Genomic DNA, 13,515 nt, shown 5'->3' with positions numbered 1-13,515 from the left:
GATGCATATTTTTACGTGAGAAATGAAGAGTGCTCCAAAAAGGATGTTTTAACTTATTTAATAAAAACATAATTTTAGTCTTATTTAAAAATTAAATTAGGACTCATTTGTATGACTTTGGACATGTCAAAACGAGCTTTTAATATTCAAAAGTTGATTTTTGAGTCGTTTGACTAATTTTGTGAAAGCATTTCTTCTAGTTAAAAAATATTTTAGAGGAAGTTGATCCAATTTGGTTTCCTCTAAAAGCACTTTCAAAATAGCATTTTAGAGGAGGTTGATCCAATGTGGGAATGGATATTAAGCCCTTGTTTCGGTTCCATTTTAATGAGTTTTTTGGGGGAAAAAATGTAATTTAAAATTGTGATTTTTGAAGAATGTGGTTAAAAAAAATGAAAATTTTTTGTATTTACGTATGATGTTATTTTATTGAAGGATGTATGTTTGAAAAGAAAAAAAAGAAATATATGTTAAAATTAAAATGGAGTCCGAATAGGGACTAATAGGAGATAAATTGAACAAAAAAAAAAAGAAGGAAATACAACAAATAAAGAAAGAAAAATATTCATTCCATCATTTGTTGAAAAGAGAAAAAAAAAATTTAATGTTTATTGGCGCAAAACTCTTCTGACCTTTGTATTGATTGCGGAATACCCTATTATTATATTTTAGCAAAAAACCCTATATGACTTTTGAGGTGCGGAAGGCCCCATTGTTTTAATAAAATCTGGTGAAATGATAAATATATTTTCTTTTTAATTAAAAAAAACTAATTTCAACTATACTTTCAATTTTTTTCAAAAATAAATGTAAATGAGTTCCAAATAAATAATTAAAAAGTTTAATTAAAAAAAAAGGAAGCAAAATCAAGAACAAGGAAGAAAGAGGGTCAATAAATAGTATTAACTAGGAAGAAAACAACATTAAAGAGGAAGTAGAGGCAGAGAGAGAGAGAGAGAGAGAGAGAGGAATATAATAAAGGTTGAATCATAACCTTAAGGGCCCCCATTGCCTCGTTCTTGGAATATTGTGAGGGAGGTAAATCGTTAAATGTGCCCCAACAGGTTAGGGAACAAAAATTTACCCGTACACTGGTGCCCACAAAAAATCCAATTTCATATCTCAGGAATCGAACATTCACACTGCGGCTGTCAGCAAGGCTGAGATTACCTCACTCCTATCCTTTGCACCACTGAATTATGTCCCAGGGGCAGAGAGAGAGAGAGAGAAATATATTTCGGCTATGAGAGAGAGAGAGGAATATATTTTGGCCGCATTGAAATTTCCCACAGGACCATATTCAGAACTAAGGATAATGGAAAACCTTATTATGTTTACCTCTTCTCTGCTAATTTGAAAACTTTTCAAACAATACTTTTTCATAATAATTTAATCTAGTTGTACAAACTAAGTGTTTAGTGATGGCAATTTACCTCGTCCCGCCCCGCCCTGAATGGGACAAAAAAAACCCGCCGCCCTGTGAAACTTTTTTTTTTTTTTTAATATAAAGGTTAGGTTTTTACTTGGTAAAATGAGCGGGAAGCAGAGCTGAGTTTTTCATATCAAACGTGAGCATTCTTTTTAGCTTCCATCCTTTTGTTTATGTATTTACACTAGTAACCCAGAGATTGAAGTCGGCTTTGAAGTAGGAAATGGAGTAAATTTAATTTTTCAAGTACAAATTACTCATTAGAACTGGGTTAAATATTGTTCATTTGTATGGTAAAATTATCCACGTAAAACTAGTGCTTTACCCATTTATTTATGTATTTTTTTTACTTGTGTTGTAAGCTCAAGCACATTTCAATAAGGAAAAATTTAATATGTAAGAGATTAAGGATGATCCATTTTAAAATTAAGAAATAAGATCTACAACTTCAAAAATCAAATATTAATTAAAATTTTTCTTTTATACATTAAACCCTACAAAGCTGCAATCGAACTCGAAATTATATATATATAAAATAAACGGGGCAAGCCCACTGCCCCGCCCGGGCGGGAGAAACAGGGCGGAACCCGCCCCGTTGCCATCACTATAAGTGTTTCACTGATTTTAAAAACTTTTTATGAAATTATTAGTCTAGATATTGTCAACACATAATTTGTAAATCAAGTTTGTCAACTTAATTTGTACAAATAGCATGAGTGACTTTTGGTTTGGGTTAAAATCTTATTTTAATATAAGTTAAAGTAAAACAATCAATATTAATCACATCTTTTATGGATCTCACAACTTTTCAACTATACATTTCAAAAACTTCTATCGCAATTTACTAAAAAGTCTAATTTTAATCCTTACCAAACACTCTGTGACTCTTTCATAATAGCCCAATTTCCTTACTACTTGGGGACTTTTGTTTTTTGAAATATTTGTTTGTTAAATTGAGTAAAAATTGCTTCCAAAATATCATTTTTCAAGTGGGTTATTATATTCACACTACAAATTTTATTTCTTGCACCACATTTGCATTTAATGTTATTAATATTTGTTCATTATAACATTTATGTACCTAACGATTTTGCATACTCATCAAACTTTCAAATAGTTAATACATTTTATATTCAAAAGTCCGTCAAAATGGTGTAAAGCAACATATTTTCTCATCATATTTTAAAAAACAAAAAGTGAAATATATAAATCTCCTTTATATTTTAATTATTTATTTGGATCTTGTTTACATTTTTTTGAAAAAATTGAAACTACAGATGAAGTTAGTTCTTTATTTTTTTTAAATAGAAGAGTATATTTGCCATTTTACACAGCTTTATTGAGAAAATGTGGTCTTCCACACCTCAAAAATGGGTTTCCTATCAAATAAAAAAATAAAAATAAAAATCATAAGGACAAAGATTAGGATATCTTGTGCCAATAAACCAAAATCTAATCCCAAACTTTATACTTGTGTGAGACTTCGTGAGTGTTTATACTTGTGTCAGAGTTTTGAGGTGTGCGGTGGTGCGGGGTGGGTGGAAGGTCGGATGCAGTGGCGATGGTTTTGAGGTTTTGGATTGGTTTCTCCCTCTAATCTAGGTGCGATGATGATAGGTTGCAATGGTGATGATGGTGCTATAGGTGATTGGTGCAGGTGGTGGTGGATCTGACAATGGTGGTGAGGTGTTAATTTTGGTGGTTGGAGAAGTGGTGGTGGTGGTGGTTTCCATATTTTGGTTTGGTGGAGGTTTATGATTGTTTTTGTTGATAGTGCAAGTGGAGGAGCTAGCGGGGTGGTGGTGGTGGTGGTAATGGTCGTAGAGGTGGTTGTAGGTGGGATGGCAGGGATAGGTGTGTTTGTGACTAATTATTTAGTTGACTGTGACCAAAAAATTGATTCATTTATAACCAACAAATAACATGTAATCAATTATTTGAAATTGTAACCAATAAATAATATACGATCCAAAGTGACTAGTAAAAATTGTAATTTGTGCTATTATAAAAAACTTTTTTAATTTGTAACTAATAAATAAATTATGGCTTATAAAATTTTTGATTCATGATTATGAAATAATTTGTGACCTATAAATTTTTTATTCATGATCGAGAAATAATTTGTGATTAATTAATTCAATAATTTGTGACCAAAATGATATAGAATTGCAATCTTTAATATATCTAATTAATAAAATATATTTTAAATTAATTATTTTATAAATAAAATTTAAATAATATTTGATTTTTTAATTTTTAAACCTTGTTTCTTAGTTTTGAAATTAATCATACTTAGTTTTGCATCATTTAAAAAAAAAAGTATTTCATATTTTACTACGTTATGATAATATAACTAAAAATATAGATTGATATATAAAATATTTTAAAAATACCAACTTCTAAAAAATATAACCTAATATCCTGTAACTGAAAATATTTAATACTAGCACAATTAATATTCCTTCCAAAATTAGCAAAAACCATCACTGTTGTCTGTCGCTTAACACTCTTTATTCTTTCTTCTTACATTTGTGTAATGTAAAAGGCAGGAATTAACATTTGTTGTTGATTTCATCGCATGACCTATCTGTTTTAGATGCAAACCATTGACCAACGGTGTATTGCTTCCATTACAATGTCCGGAATGATTACCAAAACTAATGATCTATTATAACCAAAAAAACAAAATGACAAAGCAATGACCATATGATCATATGTTGTATTATGTAAACGTTAATGCATAGTGATAAAATGCATTAAGCAGCTCATATGGCCCTCTTGAACGAATTTTATTTCAGTATTGCACGTTACTTGGTATATACATCTTTATCTGTGTATGTGATTTGTGTCTATGGTAAAATGATAGAACCTATATAGTCTTGAAGGAAAAGAATGGTATCCACCATCCATTCAGCAGCTTGTTAGAACGTGGAATCGCAATTGAAGATAACTAACTTGCAGCGATATGCGCTGGCCTGTGCTGCTTCTAAGAATTTCACATATGAAGCCTGAAACAGAGCACAAAGGTAGTAAAAATGGTGGGATTTTAGTGTCCAAGTAGTGATGATTTTCCGCACCTTCATTGCATCTCGATCTTCATTTATTCGCTCAGACGTCTTCTTATATTCCTTTTCTGCTTCATCCATTACTTGCTGACATGCTTGTTTTTGAAGCTGTTGACAAGTTTCCAAGAGAGGAAGTATGTGAAAAGTTGGCAAGCATCGTTTGGGTTTGAACCACCAGTCAAACAATCGCTACTTGCAAAAACTATATGCACTAAAAATGTTGATATTTTTAAGGAAAATCAATTGGAACACAAAGAAAATGTAGATTAAAAAATTTTACAATTGAATTGTGCAACAGAGAAAGATCTTAGTTCCATAGAAAATGTCTGCTAAATCATCATTTACTTTAATACATTAATAAAAGAAACCCAAAATTAACAAAAAAATTGCTACTGTACATGCATTTAATTTACACAATAGCTTTTCCACCTCACCTGATTATTCATGTCCAACTTCCTTTGAATACCTGTAAAAGTACGATTTTATCACAACCTCATACGTAAAACACCTGCCCTGCCCACCCCCACGCATAAAAAAAAAAAAAAAACAACGCTGCAGATATAAATGAGAATACACTTTAGAGAACAAAAGAAAAAAAATTGCCCATTGCTCAAGAGCCTAGCACTCCGTATAATAGATAATAAAGATGCCTTTAATAAACAGTTACACAGCTCAACAATCACTAAACAAGAAAAACTTCAAAGGTCACATGGGTAAACATTAAACCTGCATTCCAAGTTGCAAGTAGCTTGGCAGAAGAAAAATTGTTCACAGGATATCTCCTACCATATTTATGTACCAGCTGCAATAAATATTTAACATTGAAAAAACATAACATCAGACTTTGAAGTACTTACCCAGAGGTGTGTTTGAAACAGCAGCTTTAGAGCGAAGTGATGGTGGAACATAATAGCAACTCTGCAACATCAAAGAAACAGTTAATCTCTGAACTTCTCTACCATAATGACAAAATTACCGCTACAAAATTTGTTATATAGTGGAACTCTAAAATATTGGCAATGCAGTGACCTGGAATAAAGGGTGTTGAAGGGCTTCCAAGGCTGTTGGCCTCTTGCATGGATCCCACGAACAAAGTGACTACATTTAACACCAAGGAAAGAAAATCATTATGCCAAAATGCAGCATCCCATTTTTCATGCATAAAATGAAGAAAACACACAGTTGTGTAGGCAGAGGAGATAGACCTCTAGGTGTTGGAAAAACACCTCTCAAAGATTGCCCAAGATCAAACTAAGTTTGACAATGTGAAAAATTTCAAACCACTTCAAGAACAAGAAAATAGGGAAGAAATGATTTCAATGAATAAATGTAGAAGAATGTATTTGGATTACTTGAACAAGCCTCAAGTTAATCCCCAAGAAAGAAAATAACTTTGAATTTATACCCAAGATGAACAACCTTCAATCTTGTAAAATTCTCTCCAAGTTTTCTCTCAATTTTCTCTCTAAAATCGGGTCTAGGTCTTGTGCTTTTTGAAGGAGGAAAAAACTTGCCATATATATACCTATCGGGGCGCCTAGACGCCATGTTTTTGATTTGTTTCAGCACTCGGGGCGCCTAGGCGCTCTTCCCCTTCAACTCCTTCTTTTCTCCTCTTCAACTCCTTCTCTTCTCAGCTTCAACTCCTTCTCTTCTCACAATTCTCCACCTCGTACATCATTTGATAGACCTCAAATTTTGGACGAACACAAGAAGAAGAAGCAAGCACCAAAACTCGGCTGCACCATTCAAACCATGATTGCCTACGTACCCAAAACTCGGGATCAAGCCTCCGTAGTTCACCTCCACCTTCTTATACTCTCCACCTCATTTCAACCCCGCCCCAAAGGGCCATGCCCACTCGGGCATATCAACAGAGACTAATGTGAAGCAAGTTCAAGCAATGTTGAAACTTGCTACCCGTTACCACTTTGGTTAACATATCTGCTGAGTTCTCATTTGTGTGTACCTTCGAGAGTGAAATATCACCTTCCTCTATAACATCACGCACAAAATGATATCTGACGTCGATATGCTTGGTTCGAGCATGATGAACCTAATTCTTAGCCAAGTGAATCGCACTCTGGCTATCACACCACAAGTCCACACAATCCTGCTCAATCCCCAAATCATCTAGAACACCCCATAACCACAATGCTTCCTTCACTCCCTCTGCCATGGCCATATACTCGGCCTCTGTAGTAGAAAGAGCAACTGTAGCCTGTAACATCGATCGCCAACTAACTGGGGCACCATGTATGCAAAACACATATCCAGTAGTAAATTGTCGTCTATCTAGGTCACCTGCATAATCCGAGTCCACAAACCCACTTATATGACATGCATATCCACCAAAACATAAACCCGTATCCGCGGTACCTTTTAAGTACCTCAGGATCCACTTCACAACTTCCCAGTGTGCCTTCCTCGGATTCACCATGAATCTACTGACCACACTAACCGCTTGTGAAATATCTGAGCGTGTACACACCATGTCATACATCAAACTGTCAACTGCACTAGCATAAGGTACAGATCCATGCGTACCTTTTCTTCCGCTGTAGTAGGAGACTGTTTACCAGAGAGCCTGAAATGTGGAGCCAATGGAGTTACCACCGACTTTGCACCTTGCAACCCGAACCTAGCAATAACCCGCTCAATGTAGCCTTTTTGACTCAAGAACATTCGTCGGTTCGTCCTCTCTCTTCTAATCTCCATACCCAGTATTTTCCTAGCAACCCCCATATCCTTCATCTCAAACACTTTACCAAGTTGAGATTTCAACCTATCTATCTCCACCTTGCTTTTCAAAGCGATAAGCATGTCATCCACATACAATAGAAGATAGATATAGTTACCTCCCCGAAGTTTTTGAATATAAACACAAAAGTCATACTCACTTCTGGAGAAACCATGCTTTAGCATGAAGGAGTCAAATCGCTTGTACCACTGCCGAGGAGATTGCTTCAATCCATATAGATCATTCTCAAGCGACATACCTGACGTTCCTTATCCTCAACCATGTAGCCCTCAGGTTGATGCATATAGATCTCCTAATCCAAGTCCCCGTTCAAGAAGGCGGTTTTGACATCGAGTTGTTCCAGCTCAAGATCATGATGAGCAACAATACTCAATAGCACCCGAATGGAAGTGTGCTTGACCACAGGAGAAAAGATCTCATTGTAGTCAACTCCCTCTCTTTGTGCAAACCCCTTAGCCACTAACCTTGCTTTGAATCTTGTACCACCGAGCTTGGTAGGATCCTCTTTCTTTTTGTACAACCACTTGCAACCAATAGCTTTCTTACCTATGGGCAATGGGACAACCTCCCATGTTTGGTTCTTGTGAAGTGATTCCATCTCTTCTTCCATTGCTGCCAACCAACTCTCACTATTGTTGTTTAAAATAGCTTCCTTGAAAGTGGTAGGCTTATCATCCTCCACCGAGAGTGCATACTCAACCAAATTTGTCTGCCCATAGTGCCTCAAAGGCTCGTCTGACCCCAACTTTAGAACTTGCTTGTAAGTACGGCGTGCCCTAGAGGAAGCCAAGTTATCTGGAAGCTGCTGTTGTTGCTGTGCCTGTACATTCTCTTGCTGAACCGCCTCTTGTTCAAGCCTATCATCACTCTCATCTTGAGTGTCTGTTTGATGCTCCTCTTGAACATGCCTAAAATCAAGTTGATCTGTAGGTTCAATGTCAACAACTTGAGACATTGTAGTCTCAACATCATCACCACCGGGCACCATAGCTTTCAACGAAGCTATCATGGAGTTCTCATCAAAAGTAACATCTCTGCTGATTATGAACTTAGAATCCTCTACACACCAAAGGCGATAGCCTTTAACACCTGCCGCATACCCCAAGAATATAGCCTTCTTGGCCCTCGCATCGAGCTTTCCCTCGTTGACATGATAGTAGGCTGTGCATCCGAATGTTCTGAGTTTCTCATAATCTGCATGTTCTCCTGTCAATACCCTGTGAGGTACATCTCCATCTAACCTTGAATGTGGAGACCGGTTCATAATGTAGCAAGCATTTGCAACCGACTCTGCACACCATTCTCTGCCCAAACCAGCATAGGATCGCATACACATCGATTTCTCTCGAAATGTGCGATTCAGTCTTTCCGCCACCCCATTCTGTTGCGGTGTATTTCTAACTGTCCAGTGTCTCACAATACCTTCCTTACCACAGAACTCCTTGAAAGCACCATCTGTATATTCAGTACCATTATCAGATCGCAGAATCTTCAATTTCTTTCCTGTTCTGTTTTCAACCATTGCTTTCTTTTTCTTGAAAGTGTCAAATACCGCATTCTTATGCTTCAAAAAATAAATCCAAGCATATCTAGAATAATTATCAACAAATGTAACAAAATACCTGAAACCGCCTTTGGAAGTGACAAAGCCGGACCCCATACATCCGTGTGCACATAGTCTAGAATGCCTCTGCTTCTATGTTTGCTTGGCTGGAACTGAACTCGGTGTGCTTTATCGTATACGCAATGCTCGCAAAAATCCATGCAAGGCTTCTTCAAGTTCTTTAGCAAACCTTTCTTGACTAGCAAATCTAGCACCTTTTAAGACATATACCCAAGCCTCCTATGCCATAGCCTAGTGCACTCACATGGGTCTCCACCACTTCCACTTGTTCCAACTGCTACATCTTCTGTAACTGTAGTACCCTGAAGGGCATATAGATTGCCTTCACGAATACTCTTCATCACAATCAAAGAACCACGAACAATCTTCTTTACTCCATTCCATGTTACAATCTTGCAACCACCGGAGTCTAAGGCACCAACAGAGATAAAGTTCTTTCGCAGATCAGGAACATGTCTAACATCCATCAATGTTCTAACCACTCCATCATGCATCTTGATTCTAATTGAACCGAGCCCCACCGTTTTACAGGAATGGTTATTACCCATCAACACAGTTCCACCATCAGTGCTTCTATAGGTAGTAAACCACTTCCTATTTGGACACATATGGTAAGAGCATCCAGAGTCAAGAATCCACTTACCGGAGGTTTTTTCATCACAAGAGATGGTGTAGCACTCATCGCTTTCCCCTCCTTCTGAGGCATAGCTTACCTCTTGCTTGACTTGCACCTTCCCATTGTTGTTGTTCTTATTGTTCTTCTTCCAACCCTTTTTGTTAGGACAATTCACCTTGAAATGCCCAAGCTCGCCACATTTGAAACAAGACCTTTCCGCAAGAGGTCTAGAACTCAATCTAGATTTTTCTCCTTTGCCATTTGGTCGCACATTGCTTCTACCCCTTACAAACAATCCTTGAGCTTGCTCCTTGTTACCAATGGTAGACATGCCACTAGTTGCAATCTTTCGAAGATCATCCGCTAGAAGTGACGTTCTAGTGTCCTCCATCACAAGTTTATCACCCACAAGCATCAATGTTTGTACTAGATTCTGGTAAGACTTTGGCAATGAAAGAAGTAGTAGAAGTGCTTGATCCTCATCATCTACTTCCACATCAATGTCCTTCAAGTCCGATATGATCCTATCAAATTTATTGACGTACTCCCGGATTGGTGTACCTTCATCCATCTTGCAAGTATACAATTTGAATTTCAAATAGATTCGATTTGTTAGAGTCTTCGTCATGACGTTCGTCTCCAACTTTGTCCACACCTCCGCCATCGTTACCTCACTATCAACCAAGAAAGCAACATCTCTTTCAAGGCAAAAAATGATAGACGCTCATGCCTCAAGATCTAGCTCTTCCCAATCCTCGTCCGACATATCAACGTGCTACTTCTCCTTTCCCGTCAATGCCTTATGCAACTTTCGAGAAGTCAACAAATTTTTCATTTACATTCTCCAATATGAAAAATCATTCTTCCCATTGAATCTCTCTATTTCATACTTCCCAATCTTCACCATTCCTCTAGTAGACATGATTTATCCACTTGTTTACCGAAAATAAACCACCAAAGTTCACTTGGGAATTTTCACAAACACCTTATGTGCACAACAAAGTTCAAGCAACTCACCAAAAATCGAAGCTTAACCATCTTGATTTAGGAAGAAGCTCTGATACCAAATTGTTAGGAAAACACCTCCCAAAGATTGCCCAAGATCAAATTAAGCTTGACAATGTGAAAAATTCCAAACCACTTCAAGAACAAGAAAATTGGGAAGAAATGATTTCAATGGATAAATGTAGAAGAATATATTTGGATTACTTGAACAAGTCTCAAGTTAATCCCCAAGAAAGAAAATAACTTTGAATTTATACCCAAGATGAACAACCTTCAATCTTGTAAAATTCTCTCCAAGTTTTCTCTCAATTTTCTCTCTAAAATCGGGTCTAGGTCTTGTGCTTTTTGAAGGAGGAAAAAACTGGCCATATATATACCTATCGGGGTGCCTAGGCGCCATGTTTCTGATTTGTTTCAGCACTCGGGCGCCTAGGTGCCCACAAATGGCGCCTAGGCGCTCTTACCCTTCAACTCCTTCTCTTCTCCTCTTCAACTCCTTCTCTTCTCAGCTTCAACTCCATCTCTTCTCACACTAGGCATTAACAAATGCTCCTTTATGTAAACAATTAAAGCATATACCCCAAGTCCCTCTCACTCTCTGGGCACACAGTAAAACATAGAGTCCAGTACCAACACAACATCTCATTGTGGTCTTTCAAATATTCAAGGAAAAAGCCAATATTGCCTCAATAATTTAAAAGGGTGTTGAAAGGCTTTCAAGGCTGTTGGCCTCTTGCATGGATCCCATGAACAAAGTTACTCCATTTAACAACAGGATAAAAAAATCATTATGCCAAAATTCAAAACATATCATAAAATAAGCTTCCATGTCGAGAAAACTTTTTATTATACAAACATATGAAAAGAATGAGGTCAATTCCAGTGTACCATCTTGAACAAAGAGCAGTTTCAACTTCAGACAAAATGCAAGTATACAGAAAATAAAATCACCATACTACAATATATCATTGAGCAGATACCCTTCTCAAAACATCAAAAGAACAAGATATCGTGGATGTTTTCCCTAAAGACAATTGAAAAGATAAATGCAGAATTATTAGAACAGTTCTTGTCGAATGATCAGAACAGCTCTCGGAGGACTAAGCTAAAGACGGCTTGCTCTTCAGAGAAGATTTTGGTGAATGCAGAGGTAATCAATTCTTCAATTTATCAGCTCAGTGTTATGCATGATCAACTGAATATGTATTTACTAGAATTATGTTCAATTTTTCTTAATGACTATGATAGGGATGCCTGAATCGAAGGAGTTTGCAAGGGTCATGCTTGATGCGCTGGCACGGCGGTGGAGGCAAAAGACAGCAAGGATAACCAAGGCGAAGCATGACTATTGGCTGCAAATATCGGACCAGAGTTTTGATGCACGTCTACAGATTTTCTTTGACATGTGGGCAAAACGAAACTATAATCCTATCTTTTCTATTTTCATGCATAAAATGAAGAAAACACATAGTTGTGTAGGCAGAGGAGATAGACCTCTTGGCATTAACAAATGCTCCTTTATACAAACAATTAAAGCATATACTCTAAGTCCCTCTCACTCTCTGGGCACAACATCTTATTGTTGTCTTTCAAATATTCTAGGAAAACACCAATATTGCCTCAATAATTTAAAAGGTAAAAATGCATACGAGACTTTATACATTTCAACATCTGCAAGCAATTAGATAATTGTGTTCAATTATACTTTTTGTACCATTTCAGTTTGCACAAGCTCACACACTCACTATGAGAACTGAAAATGCCGAGATCATCAACTAAATATTTATCCTATAATAAAAAATTAGAAAAATCATAGAAGTAAGGATGTCTCTTTATGCTAAAATGAGAAATGAAATTAGAAATTCGACAAAAACTGTTTCAATCATTCTGCATATAGAAATCAAATCACAATGTAAAATTCAAATTATTCACAAATTATGTTCTACCTCATTAATCTAAAAATTGAAAAACGAAATCTATATTTGTATACAATGATGCATGTACATAAACACAATATTATGCAAAAAACACAGAATGATGAAGACCTTAAGCCGCTTCTGGAGACGACACTGTGATGCTTCCACATCCTTCATGATTTCAGAGTGCGATGAATCCAGCTGGCAATCGATGGATTCCAGTTTAGAAGAAGCTAGATCCTTCAGATCAGAAATCATGCTCACGTTTTTCAGCGACAGCTGTGAAATTCCAGTACGCGGCTTCTTCTTGGAGTCTGATGCAACTGCCGCCGAGAAAATTTTGCTGTTTATGGTAGTACAGAGGAAAAAAAGAACGAAAACGAAAAGCAAAACAAAACAATGATTCACGATTCAGTTGGTTCGACGTCGAGGTGGAAATCGAGCCTGTTGAGGTCGAGGTGGTGGAGAATTTGTAGGTCCTGGTAACCATATACTCACTATTATAGCACAAATGACTCCTACAATTAGAAATGGAATGGGCATGGGCATTTCGTTTTCATCCCCCATGAAGTATGGAGGGAATTGGGAATTTTGAAAATGGTACTTAAAAGTATATATATTTATGCACACACGGGAATGGGATGACATATATAAGGGTAATTGGCACAAAAAGTCCCTACCTTTCAAATCTATTGTGAAAAACGTCCCTACCTTTTATTTTTTGGCATTTTTGCCCTCATTTCAACCTTTCTTTGTGCTGGACGTCCTTCCGTCCATATTCCGTCAGTTTTTCCGTTAATTAAAGGGTAATTGGCACAAAACGTCCCTACCTTTCAAGTTTATTGTGGAAAACGTTCCTACCTTTCATTTTTTGGCATTTTTGCCCTCATTTCAACCTTTCTTTGCGCTGGACGTCCTTCCGTCCATATTCCGTCAGTTTTTCCATTAATTAAATACAAAAATACCATTTTCTTTCCATAAACAAAGGTAAAATTGCCCTCACCCACTTCACCACTTTTTCCCGCCATCAACTTAGTCTATAAGTAACAGTAGCAGCAATATGAATCTGAAAATACTTTAAATGATTAAGTTAAATAAA

General features: G+C 36.6%; 1 protein-coding gene across 2 annotated transcripts; it reads right to left on the bottom strand.

Moving 5' to 3' along the window:
• Window positions 1-4,111: 4,111 nt before the first annotated feature.
• LOC111391614 (cyclin-dependent kinase F-4-like) lies at window positions 4,112-13,078 on the bottom strand. Of its 2 annotated transcripts, XM_023016864.1 has the most exons (6): window positions 12,546-13,078; window positions 5,524-5,592; window positions 5,352-5,412; window positions 4,929-4,960; window positions 4,507-4,602; window positions 4,112-4,437 (listed from the first exon to the last, which is right to left on the bottom strand). In XM_023016864.1, exons 1-6 carry the CDS (start codon window positions 12,672-12,674, stop codon window positions 4,351-4,353), a joined length of 474 nt encoding a protein of 157 aa, XP_022872632.1. In that variant the 5' UTR covers window positions 12,675-13,078; the 3' UTR covers window positions 4,112-4,350. The 2 variants fall into 2 exon arrangements, with proteins under 2 accessions (XP_022872632.1, XP_022872631.1); XM_023016863.1 differs by having other exon boundaries at window positions 4,112-4,602.
• Between the last annotated feature and the right edge of the window lie 437 nt (window positions 13,079-13,515).

The sequence above is a fragment of the Olea europaea genome, unplaced genomic scaffold (genome assembly GCF_002742605.1).
Source record: "Olea europaea var. sylvestris unplaced genomic scaffold, O_europaea_v1 scaffold809, whole genome shotgun sequence".
Taxonomy (NCBI): domain Eukaryota; kingdom Viridiplantae; phylum Streptophyta; class Magnoliopsida; order Lamiales; family Oleaceae; genus Olea; species Olea europaea.
Note: the sequence above shows the minus strand (reverse complement) of the source record. Positions and strands in the feature narration are given on the sequence as shown.

Bases quoted from the DNA above. Each gene is read 5' to 3' on its own strand.
- LOC111391614 (XM_023016863.1), bottom strand. From the start codon at position 12,674: ATGATTTCTGATCTGAAGGATCTAGCTTCTTCTAAACTGGAATCCATC. The intron at 5,413-5,523 runs GTCACTGCATTG...TTGATGTTGCAG, and splicing joins TTCAACACCCTTTATTCCAG to AGTTGCTATTATGTTCCACC. The intron at 4,603-4,928 runs GTGAGGTGGAAA...ACTTGTCAACAG, and splicing joins AGTTGGACATGAATAATCAG to CTTCAAAAACAAGCATGTCA.